This window comes from Anopheles darlingi, chromosome 3 (genome assembly GCF_943734745.1).
Source record: "Anopheles darlingi chromosome 3, idAnoDarlMG_H_01, whole genome shotgun sequence".
NCBI classification, from domain to species: Eukaryota; Metazoa; Arthropoda; class Insecta; order Diptera; family Culicidae; genus Anopheles; species Anopheles darlingi.
Genome location: NC_064875.1, coordinates 687281 through 700000, shown reverse-complemented (window position 1 = coordinate 700000; position 12720 = coordinate 687281). Strand labels below are relative to the sequence as shown.

General features: G+C 45.5%; 4 protein-coding genes across 10 annotated transcripts; all 4 read right to left on the bottom strand.

Moving 5' to 3' along the window:
• Positions 1-223: 223 nt before the first annotated feature.
• LOC125957179 (prominin-1) lies at positions 224-4676 on the bottom strand. 6 transcript variants are annotated; one of them, XM_049689675.1, is made up of 8 exons: positions 4571-4676; positions 3817-3901; positions 3600-3750; positions 3471-3526; positions 3159-3394; positions 1082-3097; positions 960-1016; positions 224-462 (listed from the first exon to the last, which is right to left on the bottom strand). In XM_049689675.1, the coding sequence occupies exons 2-8, from the start codon at positions 3817-3819 to the stop codon at positions 279-281; spliced, it is 2703 nt and encodes a 900-aa protein (XP_049545632.1). In that variant the 5' UTR covers positions 3820-3901; positions 4571-4676; the 3' UTR covers positions 224-278. The 6 variants fall into 6 exon arrangements, with proteins under 6 accessions (XP_049545632.1, XP_049545633.1, XP_049545636.1 ...); XM_049689676.1 differs by having other exon boundaries at positions 4566-4653; XM_049689679.1 differs by having other exon boundaries at positions 3817-3849; positions 4571-4650.
• Positions 4677-4994: 318 nt separating this feature from the next.
• Positions 4995-5993, bottom strand: LOC125958009 (caspase-like). Its single transcript, XM_049691103.1, has 2 exons — positions 5651-5993; positions 4995-5377 (listed from the first exon to the last, which is right to left on the bottom strand). The coding sequence occupies exons 1-2, from the start codon at positions 5991-5993 to the stop codon at positions 4995-4997; spliced, it is 726 nt and encodes a 241-aa protein (XP_049547060.1).
• A 2252-nt stretch (positions 5994-8245) lies between these two features.
• LOC125957899 (caspase-like) lies at positions 8246-9585 on the bottom strand. 2 transcript variants are annotated; one of them, XM_049690922.1, is made up of 2 exons: positions 9233-9585; positions 8246-9180 (listed from the first exon to the last, which is right to left on the bottom strand). In XM_049690922.1, the coding sequence occupies exons 1-2, from the start codon at positions 9273-9275 to the stop codon at positions 8333-8335; spliced, it is 891 nt and encodes a 296-aa protein (XP_049546879.1). In that variant the 5' UTR covers positions 9276-9585; the 3' UTR covers positions 8246-8332. The 2 variants fall into 2 exon arrangements, with proteins under 2 accessions (XP_049546879.1, XP_049546880.1); XM_049690923.1 differs by having other exon boundaries at positions 8246-9170; positions 9233-9584.
• Positions 9580-12081, bottom strand: LOC125957898 (L-threonine 3-dehydrogenase, mitochondrial). The gene is made up of 3 exons (XM_049690921.1): positions 11237-12081; positions 10136-10660; positions 9580-10063 (listed from the first exon to the last, which is right to left on the bottom strand). The coding sequence occupies exons 1-3, from the start codon at positions 11400-11402 to the stop codon at positions 9660-9662; spliced, it is 1095 nt and encodes a 364-aa protein (XP_049546878.1). The 5' UTR covers positions 11403-12081; the 3' UTR covers positions 9580-9659.
• Between the last annotated feature and the right edge of the window lie 639 nt (positions 12082-12720).

Genomic DNA, 12720 nt, shown 5'->3' with positions numbered 1-12720 from the left:
GATGTATTAATGAAGTCTACAGTACAGGGAAAGCGAGAAGCGTAATTAGCACTTCACCTTTTACTATCTATAGAGTGATTTGATCACTCGTAGGATTTTTACAAAAATTTAAATGAGTTATTTTTACCATTGATCATCGCAGACAAGTTCAACAAGAACCTTCGATCGTAACATATGCAAACTTGTTAGTATTTATTGAACGATTAAAAAAACGATATGGCAACGAAGATGTACAAATGGCATTATGAGACGCCAATCTAGCGATGAGGATGGGCAGATTATATTAAACTTTCACGAAAGTCCATTGGATTGCCATTTTCGTAGTTCAGCTCTATGTACTCGATAATAATGGCCCCTTCTTCGTAGATTGCATTCTCTTTGCCGCGTGCAGTAGTCGTTTCGCCTACAAAATCCTCATCGGTGCTGGATTCCGCCACCGCGTTAACATGCACCGACACCGGTCTGCGCCCCAAACAGAGAGAGATAGAAGAGTGGAAGATGCGCAAAAAAAAGAGAGAAAGAAAAGCAAACATATTGTTTGTGGGGTTTGTGTGGCCTGGCGAGTGGTAGATGCGTTGCTGAGATTATTATGCGCCCCCAGAATGATCATTGCTCAGAATGGCAGTGTAGTAGTACACGGCATGGCTGATGGCCCCGTATGATTGGGTTGGCGGTGTTTCGCAGAGTTTTTACCAATTAGACCTATCTATATCCGGCATGGCACTGATGGCAGATCTAGATGAAGTTTGATTTTGTGTCACCAATTGTTGATGCCAATTTCAATAGCATGGCCAATAGCGTAGGGTTGCGTAGTGTGTAGTGGTGGTGGTGGTGGTGGTGGTGGTGGTGGTGGGGAAAATTGTGTTGGGAGTAGAAATGATCAGTTAGTCAGATAATTTTACGCTTCGTTTAGGCAAAACGCTAAACTAGAAGAGACGATACTAGCGTGCGGTACTAACCTTTGAGTTGACCAGTGACTAGATTCTCGTTGATCCTCCCGCATCGACGATCGTGGACTGTGAGAAAAATATAGAGAGCATTTGATTAAAACGTTGATACGGTGTGCAGTTGTTGAACTTACTCGTATCGATGGCTGTTGGAGTGTTGCAATTTGCTAGAAAGCACTTCGAGTCGTCGATAGGTGGACGACAGTACGAGAGACAGCGGTGTAGCGACAGCCCAAAAAAAGAGACATAAAAAGGCCGAAAACCATAAACCATTCATGGGGTCCATTATGTGATGGCAGAAAAGCATGCGCATCGCGTCGAATATGTCAAACAACGGCCGACAGCTTGCACATCGATCGTTCAAGACGGTTGTCGTGTGGTTTTGGTACGCCTCCAAGTGCCCTCGAAGTCTGTTCCGGAAGGAGTCACTCTTATTGTAGCACACCTCGGCCGCTTCCGCATCGAGAAATGATTGCGCATTGCGGAGGTGCGAGAGACTTTTGTTAACCTGTGCAGCCCAGGGTGACAATTGAAGCTCGAGTGCCGTAAGATGGTACACGATATCACCGCGAAGTTGTTCGAGGGGAGCTAGAAGGGACAGTTGTAGCCGTTTCGCTCGCGAACCTAGCGTTGTCATGCGACTGGAGGTAGCCACGTCCTGGATTTGCGCTGAAACGCGCTGCAGCTGATCGATGAAGGTCAACACGTCCTTATCGGGGGACACTTGCGTTAGCTCCATACGGGTACCGGTCAGGTTGAGATCAGAATCGTAGAGCATCTCCTCGAGAATGGACTGAATGCGTACGGTAAATCCCAGAAAGGGATCCTCGTTGGCACCGACACTCTCTATCGTTCGATCGAGTCCTGGCCTCTGGCGATGATCTACCGTTGCCGAGAGGTTGACCAAGGCGTCAAGCTGAAACGTCGCAAAGGATCCCCTACTCTGTTCGCACTCATTGAGTACCGTGGATAGTGATACCTGGATCGGTCGTACAACTGTCCATGTCTTTGGCGTTGCTTGTTTTAGCAATTCGCTAATGACGCCGTGCTGTGGTTCACTCGGGAAGATGAGCCCTGGTTTGTCAACCAGTTTCTGTAGCACCGTGTAGCTAGGTTCATTGTATAGCGGATTGCAGATGAAAACCTGACCGTGCGCGCCCAGCAGCATTTCAATCATTGTGAACCCCGATAATGCCAAGCTCGCAATACAGATGCATATCGCTCCAAGGATAAGTGTAACGCCCGCCTTATTATCAGCATGGCAACAGCCACAGCTTAACGCACTCAGCAGAATCAGCGTCACGAGCAGCGTCATGACCGTGGTAGCCAGACCAGCTAGCCACAAAATTGCTCCAATTTCGCGGTAACGATCAAAGAAGGAATCAGAAAAGTTGGCCGTTCGGTTGACCTTCTCCACAAGGGCATTGGTTGTCTGCGATAAAATGTCGACTGTCGCTTCCGTTTCATTGGTGAGCTCCTTCATCCGTTCCTGTATACGATGCGCTGCAAATTCGCTAGCGTTGCGTACTTCCGTTGCATAGTTTCGGAAGGTGGCCCTCGCCAATGTTAACTCCTGGGTTAGGGCTTGCATGCTGGTGTTTCGCCCTGATTCACCCATTGCCATCAACTTGGCGAGAGTGTTATCGGTTTGCAGCTTACGAATCCGTTCGATTAAGCCGGTATCTTCAAAGTTTTTTATCTTTAGCGTGTCGCACAGTGGCCGATCCCGGAAGGTACATTGACGCTGCAACACTGAGAGCTGTATCTGTAGCTCGTCTAGTCGATACTCGGCTTCGTAGGAAATTTTGGCCGCCCGTGCCAACGTATCCTGTAGCAGATGAATCCGACGAGAAAGATTACTGCTGCTGGTGCTTATATCGATAATCGACTCAAATATGATGTCAATGCCGGTGAATAACGCCAAATGATGTTGTATTGGTTCACCGAGGAGCTTATCAATGTTCTCTAGATCGTTGCAAATTCGTTCGATCGCCGTTGCCAAGCCGTTTGAAACGACAAAGCGTATCTGAGCTTCAGCGTCACGCAGAAATGTGGACGTGTCCAGTAGCGACGATCGCACCACTACGGGTGTTTGTTCAATGGCCGATGCTATTTGCTCATTAGTCACAAACATCGCGATTATGCCGGCACTGGAAAAGATGGGCACAAATGTAAAAGACATGTCCAATTGAAAGACGGATGCGTACTTACATCAGGAGTAGTATGATTACTTGCAACATGAGGCCCAGGAAACTCTTTCGACAGTGCAGTGTTTCTTCTAGTGATAGCTCTTCTGCTTGAATAATGGCATCGACGGTTGGACCGGGATTCAAATTGTCGTCTGGCTCTTTGGCACATCCCCAGGCGATAGTGTAGCAGAGTGGAATCAGCGAAACCAGAAAGAATATCGCTATCAGGCATATATAGCCTGATTCTACTTTAAGTGCCTGTAACGAACGAACGAGCGAGCCTCATATTCATATGAATTATTTGCACAACTTTGCAGCTTAGTGGCACACTCACCTCCAGAATCAAATGAAAGAAGGACACCTTCGTGTGGAAAGCATCGCGCAACAGCTCTAGAATGCAGTAGACTTTTATCAAGACTTACGACCCGACCCACCGCGCGATGCAAGCAATAGTTTAACTTACCTACTGGCAGATCGTATGGTGTGATGTACGAAAGAAACGTAGAGAGATAAGAAAACACAAAGGTGCCTTGGTGCAGTCCTAGTGTAGGAATGATGTAGCTATTCGTGGCAACCGGTTCGGGAAAATCCTGCGGCACGGCAATTGCTTGCTCCTGCCAGAAGATTTAGATGGGGCTGTTAGATATTGCATTTTAAAAAGTGCCCCACACCACACGTACCATTGTTGACGATGGCGAGATTCGTCTGCTTCACTGCGAGTATTATATTTTTATCGGACGGTCCATTCGAACAGAGATTCACTTACTGAATGAATCGGTTGTGATAAGAAAACCCAACAACAACAGAAAAATACAACCCACTTTAGTACTTTTGAGAATTTGCCCTTTAACGTGATAAACACGTGTTAACAGACGAATAAACTTGACTAACAGTATGAGCTAGACGTTCACATTTGAAAAAGAAACATACTTCGCGCCCAATATAACATCATACCAAAAGAACTGAAATGAAATTTTAGGCAGTTTTACAACTCTGTCAGGCACCATAGACGATTTGAATGGCTTCACTTGCATTGCAGCGTGAAAAAAAAAACAGGGGAACGTCATGTGCCTGCGACAGGGAAATCACTCCGAAATATCAGTTTCAAGAGTTTAGTGAGTGGATCATTAGTGGGAATTTCTTCCTTCAATACTCTGGCAGATGATTTATTTTTTATAACAAAACACTTCACAAAACAAAAAAATCTCCGCGCTACACTCATCATATTAACGGTCACCTTTTTTCATCATGTCTCATGCCTTGGCGGTTGAGCGTTAATTGGATTAGATTTTGTTATCGATTCCAAAGGTGTATTTCGGTTGATAAACTTCTTGGAATAATGATTCTAAAATGTTTAACGTTTGCTTAGCTTATCTAATCTACCCAGTAGCCCCTATGAACCGAAGCTACACTTGGAACATATTTGAACCTTACACTGACGCAGAAAAGTATCAGCAATTTGTTTCCACGTAGAGATTGTGTCTTCTTCGGAATGGGCAGACACACGAGAAGCCGCTCGACAACTGAAAGTACGCTTTTTATGGCTTTGACGTATGTTGCAACATGCGCGTTGACGGTCGATCGAAGAACATGACACCGTCACCAAGACTGTCCTACATGTAAAACCTTCTCATGCGCGACTATGTTGTAACCATTCAAATAAGCGTTACTTAAATTTATATCATCAATAGTTGGCGTCTACAGCTGGAAAATAAGAATTTTATGTATAGTTACTTGAAAAGCAAATTTCCTTCACATAAAAGATCTGCTGACGGGTGTTATTGAGTACTTTATTCTCTTAATATTTATCATACTCCCGATAACATGAAACAACGTTTGATGATGATCGCCGAGAACTTTATGATGCCAAATACAGTTGTTTCGTGAGCGTTGATTCGAAGCAAGTCATTTGCTTACTACACATTTTTTCCATAGAATCAGCAGACTTATAGTAATATTTGAAGTGGTATGCCACCATGCGCGATACAATTGTCAGCATTTGTAGCAATTCTTTTTTATTACCGTTGGCGTTCAGCTCAGCACAGAGCGATTGAATGAAACAGCTACCGTCAGCCTCATTACGCCAAGATACAAATCCGTCAATACTTGCGTACATCACCAATAGGTCAGGAGTTGTGGGAATCGCTTTCAATGGCCTGAAGACGCTTCCAGTCATTTGATTAGGTGGCCCCATTTTAACGCTATCAGTTTTAGATCCTATTATATCTCCTGCTTGATTTTCTGTTTTGCATCCAGCATCGATTATTTTCATATTTTCAGTTGTTGCAAGTAGGTTCGTTTGTTGGTTTTCCAATGGTCTTCCTATCAAGTCGATCCTAGCAGTTTTAATTAACGACTCTTCCTTTGGTTTGGCATCCTGCGCTGCTATTTTTATAGTTTTTTCAGGGATTTTCACATATTCTGATCTAGTCAACGTTTCCATGTTCCAAACACTTACTCCCGAATCGTGGTTTTTCCCCCTGCAAGCTTGTATGAAAATAAGCTTTGGTTTACCGTTTAGCGAAGGGCAGTCATCCACAAAGAAGTTCCATAGTGCGTGTGTTGAGTACGTTTTGTCAAACGCTTCCAGCTGATCTGCATCTCCATGCGTCATTGCCACTACTATAAGACAGCCTAGGTCTTCATGGTCCTCTTTGGAAAGTGTTAGGAGTTCATCATGTATCTTCTTGTAAGAAGGATTTTCGAGCAGTGTCACATCGAATTTTAGCTTTTGTAATGCTGTCCTTAAATCTTCTGCATCTTTCTTGCCTCCCTTTCTTGAAGGAAGACGATTATAGCGAAATTCAACATTACTGAATATGAGTGCAATCTTCCGCTTGCCCTCCATCGCATACATCTCTCCCAACGATACAATACTTTGGGTAATGGATCAACCATCGCACCGACATCCGGAATGCACCAGAAGCAACCGAGAATCGAGATGATTTATAGAATATTACAGTAGCTATTGAATCCAAACCCCAGGACAAGGAAACCTGAAAATAATATATATACTTACGAGTCCATAACAATCAGCGCAACACAGCTTAGATCTGGGCAAGTTAATTGGTTCTGTTGACCGAAGGATTCTTAACACAATGTCTACATTGAACTTGAAAGAATTGACTGCAACACTGTCATGCTATAGACTACTGTAGCAGGTGTTTCTGCGAGTTAGCAGGTACAAGACTTACCTACACACTTACTACTTATCATGCGCAAAACGCAGTCTTAAATACTTGTTTCCCCGTTACAATGCTTATCTACATAGTTAGATAAGATTACGTGAAGGAAACAGGAAGACGAAGAAACCCAAAGTTTCTTATACCACTAGATGCTATTCTTGGAAAAGATAAGCTCAATTACAAGAATGGTCATGGTTAAACGTACGGCTAGTCCGTCCTTATATATGTTAAAAAAAAGAATGGTCATGGTTTCGACATCAACGATGCCTTCAATAATACGCCGATTCAATTTAAAATCAACATAGCACATAACCAAAATTGTATTTTCAAAGATTTCCTGATACACAAAAGTTTTATTAATGATTATGCTAATTGAATTTATGGACTAAACAGTTTATTTTTTAACAAGGTGTAAAACCTTCATTCATTTTAGTGTTTAAATAGTTAGCCTTACAAGCGAAATAGAGCTCTTTGGTAAGCGTTGATACAATGATCGGAAGAGGCTGTTCTCGACGGTTGGAATTTAAATGTGTTGATTCAAGTAATACTGTATCTAGTATTTCCTGTCCCTCTGAAAGTTTTCCTTGGATGTTACGCAAAATGGCTGTAAGCATTTCCAACAGTTCTTTCTTATGGCCGTTTACACGTAGCTCATCAGAGAGCGATCGAATGAATGTAGGTTGAACATTTTGCATTGTTTGCAAGCCGCTATTAACGGTATCATAATACGACAAGGAATACATCACCATCACATCTGCCATAGAAGGAATAACGTAATTCGCCATTTCAGCTTGTGCATCATTTTCGGGGTTCAGGTCACTAATCGTTGCTATGCGGGTTTGAATGAAGAAGAGCTTTGGCTTACCAACAAGTGTTGGGCAGCGGTCCCCAACAAATCCATCCCACAAAGTTGCGACTGGATATTCATCATCTCTTGCGTATAGGCCATTCCTCGATCCGCTCGCCATAATCACAAATATAATAACATCGGTATCCTTGTGATCTTCTACGGATATTTCTTTCAACGTTTTGCGTAGATCACCGATTGCTAAATCCTTGTAAACAGTCACCTTGAAATTCAGATATCTCAGAACTGCTATCATGTTATCTAGATCCTCGTTGTCTCTGGTCACAAATTGCCTGTTTGGAAAGTCGTAACATGTTTGATGATGGAAGATGTATGCCTTTTTTCGCGACTCTCGGATGACGTAGCACGTTTCATATGATTCGCTCAATTCAACATATTTCTCTCGAGGTAATGCGGTGAGATTTGTGATGTTTCGATTTGCGTTGCTTGTGCCGCTTGCGTCCATTCTGCAAACAATAATAGTATTGTTTCAGAACACACTGAATCACCGACATCTGATTATTTACTTACTCTACGGGATTAAGTACTTTAGCGCTTCCACTAACAGAGGTTTGAACTAACTTCTGATCTATTTTGGCAATGAGCACTTCTCTACACACCATCCAAAGAAAACTGATTGAAGGTTTAGATTCGTTCTTTTCTTTGAGTTACGGGTGGTGTAAAGATCCCGATCCACTGATAAATTATGTTTTCTCTGAATCAACTATCTTATCTATTAGGTCCCTTCATGGAAAATTTGACTGCATACCTAATCTTTTCACCGAACGATCCATCTACCAGCTTATCTCTAATCGCAACTGAAATGAAGTGCTATAAAAATGTTCGTACAACTTGCAATTCAAAGAATTTTTTACTGTATGCTTAATTTTTTCGCCGAAAGTACTATCTATCGACTTATCTCTACGCGCTACTGAATCAGTTCAAAATCACTCAATCAAATAATGTGCTATACATTTTTTTGTACAGCCGAGCCTCAGAGACATTCAGTCTCGAAACATTGAAATCTTGAAATATTGAAAAAAAAAACTGGACTCTTACATATGTTCTTGAAAAAGATTTTTATTACATAAAATAGTAATTCTTTATCTATATTGTTTGTCGCGGGATGGACAAAATAGCCACGTTTAATATGATGAATATGATTTACGATTTCGGACGGAAGTAAACGGCTTTTGTGAGCATTGACACAATGCACGGCATCTGCTTCATGGCGTCCATTTTGGCGTTATCAGGCACGAACGATCGGTAATTGTAGGCGACGTTCCGCGATACCGCAGTTAGCATTTGCAGCAGTTCCTTTTCATGACCGTAAGATTTGAGTACGGTGCAGAGTGATTGAATGAACCAGGAACCATTGGTTGGATTGCGCCACGAATAGTGCCCATCGTATGTCGAGTACATTACCAATAAATCCGCCATGGTAGGAACGGTGTAGATATGCTGTTTAGGGGCTTCACGGGCATCAACCGTGTCCATAGCGCATCTTAATAATACGCCTTCGTCTAGTTGCTTTCCGCGACACGCTTGTATGAAAAAGAGCTTTGGTTTGCCGAGAAGCGTTGGACAAGCGTCTCCGATAAAGCACTCCCATAGGCGATCCACTTTGTACTCCGCGTCTGCCGCAAACAGCACACCTTGCTCTCCGTGCGTCATCACTATTACCACGAGACAGTCATTTTCCGTGTGGTCTTCGCTAGCAATCTCCTTCAATTTGTTAATTAGTGCACCCCTTTTGAGATCGTTTAGCACGAGCACTTGGAACTCCAGTTGTTTCAAAACGGCACCGATATCCTCTCGATCCTTGCTGGTGCCTTCGCGCGATTTCATCGTGGTAAATTTCTCCTGATTTATAACGATGGCAAGCCCTCGGTTCTTATTTTTCGATGAGTACTCGTCATCCGGATCGGCAGATACAGTGTGTACCGGAATATTGCTAGCCGGGGCAGATTTTCGAACCGGATCATCTTGCGTCGGTCTGGATCTGCGAAAAACTATAAACATGTAAGACACTTGGATTACGGGACGGCCGTAACAATCACTCACTGTCCAAACACTTTGATATCAGTTTCATCGTTTTTAGCCACATTTTCCATTTCGAAAAAATATTGATACCTCGCGCCCAGCGAATAAGCGACAAATGAAACTTATGTGACCAGAGGAGACGTGCTGGCGTTATCGGTCGAACGAGACGAGATTAGATTGATACTTTTATCTGGCATCGCCGGCGGTGGTTATGGGGTTTTTGATGCGAGGTGTGATAAAGGAATTGTTATCAACCTCGATGCCATTGGCATTGCTAACCTAACGTCAATGGCATGCGTAATCTGATGTTGACCTCGGGCCTTGACCACCACTGCAAAATCGTCATAGCATGAGGAACACTTTTTCAGAAGCGTGACAGAAAGGAAGGGTGTTAAAGGGCAAGAGTATTCCGTTTATTTAGATTATGGCTGAAAGATTCGTGGAATCCTTAGTTTCCCTTTTTGATGTAATTCTCCGTAACGTCGCGCACCATTAAATCGACCAGCTTGTCAAGGTCGTAGTTCGGTTGCCAACCCCAATCTTGGCGCGCCTCTGAATCATCAAACACTTGGGGCCAAGAGTCCGCAATGAGCTGCCGGCTATCGGGCCGATAGCTGACGTGAAGCTGAGGGATGTACTTGGACAGCTTCTCCACCAGCTCCTCCGGTGTGAACGACATCGCGGTGACGTTGTACACCCGGCGCTTTAGCTTCTCCTCCGGTGCCGTCATAAACTCGAGCAGTGACCGCAAACAATCCTCGATGTACATCATGGGCAGTCGCGTGTCTGGCTTGAGGTAGCACTGATACTTTCCCGTCTTGAGGCCTTCGAAGAAGATGGCCACCGCATAATCTAAAACAGACAGACCATGTTACGTAATGTGCGGTTTGTAGCGCCTGCGTTTAGTGCACAACGTGAACTTACCGGTAGTGCCACCACCTGGTGGATCACTCGAGATAACACCCGGGAATCGGAGGCAGCGAAAATCGAGCCCAAATTTGTGGTGATAGTATTCGCCCATCAGTTCGGCATGCACCTTCGATACACCGTAGATTGTGCGTGGCCGCTGGACGGTGACGTTTGGCGTCGGATTTCGGGGGCTGTCCGGGCCGAACGCTCCGATCGTGCTGGGCACGAAGATGCGCATCTTGTACTGCTTGGCCAGCTCCAGCACATTGTGCATGCCCTCGATGTTAACGCGTACCGCCAGCGGCACATTCTGCTCTCCAATCGCACTCAAGAGGGCGGAAAAGTGGATGATCCAATCGACGCGATGATCCACAACGATCTTCTGCAAACCCTTGAAATCCAGGATGTCAGCAAATATGTATGGACCACTGTCCAGAATGGCATCGCTCGGTTTGATGATGTCGGACAGAATGACGCTTTCCTCGCCGTACTGGCTACGCAAGAGCTTGGCACATTCTACGCCCAGCTGACCCAACCCACCTGCGAAGCAGAATCATTGGCATTAATCCGTTAATATCGAATAATATCTCAAATTCCAGAAGTATGAAGAAACCCGACAATATGGTATAGAAGAAGAGCGAATTCGCTTTCGATTTCATTTCACTGTAACGCCATTCGATGATTTGGACCGAGAGACAGAAAGAGCGAGAGAGCGAGAGAGAGAGAGAGAGGGAGAGCCACCCCCCCACCCCCTGCCTTTTATATGCTGCTGGTTCTCTCGGTCTGTCTCTCTCTTTCTCTCTCTCTCTCTCTCTCTCGCTCTCTCTCTCTCTCTCTCTCTCTCTTGAAGTAAGGCCGAACAACTTCTAAACCAGCTTCGCTTAGAAACAGTCAACAGCTGTGCCAACAGATTGACCCAGCAACAGCCCTCGGATGGTCGACCGGTCGGTTCCTAGACCATGCTAACCTTGCACTAGAGTTAAACAGCTCAATTGAGCGGCCAATTGAGCTGGACCGCGACGCTACGCACATAATCACACACACACAGACGGTTAACCCTCTTCTGAACCCGCTCTATACTAATGCTGGTATACCCGGAACACACGTACAACGCACCTGTGATAAGGATTTTGGGATTAGATTTTCTACTTCCGCTCGAGAGCCAGCGTCGATGCTGCTGAACGGTGAGAACGGTCGCACAAGCGCCAGTCTCTCCACCCTGGCGTGCCAATTGTTGGCGCAAGCTGGCGCCAAACGTCGCGGACACTTTACGTAGCAGCATCCTTTCAGGGACGGGACGATGATGACGTACGGACAGGAAGCCGTATTAAGGCGGGGATGATTGTAATGATCCGGCTCGCTCACACCAACAGCACTCGTGTGGAACGGAGAAGAGAGATGATGGGGAGGGTGAACCGGGGAACCGAACCGAGAACAACTGGTTGCGACAGAGATTGAGTCCGTCAGTATCGAGGGGCAACGTTGGACTGAAATGACTCCCGGTTCGACGGTCCTGTCGCCTGCAAAGTTTGCTCCAACTACCAGCGACCAGACGCCAGCGAACGCGCGCGACCATCCGTGTTTGATCGAACTGCTGCCGTTGTTATGCTGCGCATGGTCCCCACGACAGGTCCTCCCTCGGCCAAACGTGCTGTTACTGCCGGCCATGCGTCAATCGCAGCGCAAGGTGCTTGCGATGGTGGAAGATGAGACGGCAGGAGTCTGGAGGACGTCGGGTACATGATGCACGTGTGTACCACGGTGGGAAGGGAGGAGGTTGGGAGGGGGGGGGGGGGGGTCAAGAAGACAGTGGACGAACTTCCACTCGAGTTACTGCCGCACCAGGCGAATTCATCATCCCGACCGCGAATAGCTGCATCTCGCTCGCGTTTCCTCGTCCGACTCGCTTTCTCGCGCGTCTGCGTCTAACGATCGTACGATCGTCATGTACAACGCTGACCACGCTTCTCTCTCTTTCGAGACCTACCCAATTCTAAACCGACTAACCGACATGCTTGACGCGCGGACTACCGCGGTATCGCCGAGAACAGGTTCGAGTTCGTGGGTGAACGAGGTGCGGCGACACTGGAGCGCGAGGGGTTCAGGAGGGCCAACACACACGCGCGGCTACGCAAGGTTTTGCGGTCGCGCCAATTTGCAATTTTGTATGCATTCTACGATCGTCGCCGACGTTGCAACTTTGATGGTCAAAACTAAGAGCCAATCGATCGAGTTTGTTGGTCAAAAATCGGTATTTCGCCACCATTTCCTATCGGATCACTTTGCAACTATTGCGTACGATCTTCGATCGTAGTGATCTACCCGAACATTTTTTTGTTTTTTAAAACCTTCCTGACTATGGAACAAGTTCAAGGGATGCGTGGAACACACCTACCTGCGGATTGGTACAACAAAGTACTGTACCGTATCGTAGTGACGTAAGTCCACCATCTGGACCTGGCTGACATTGCAAATAGTCTGCAAAAAAGCTGATCAAACACTTTGCCCAGGGGAACGCTCTACGCTGCTAAGTACGCATAATCTTGATGGTTTGGATAGATATCCCGAGCAATTCATGTCACCTCGATGGCGCTTGGCTC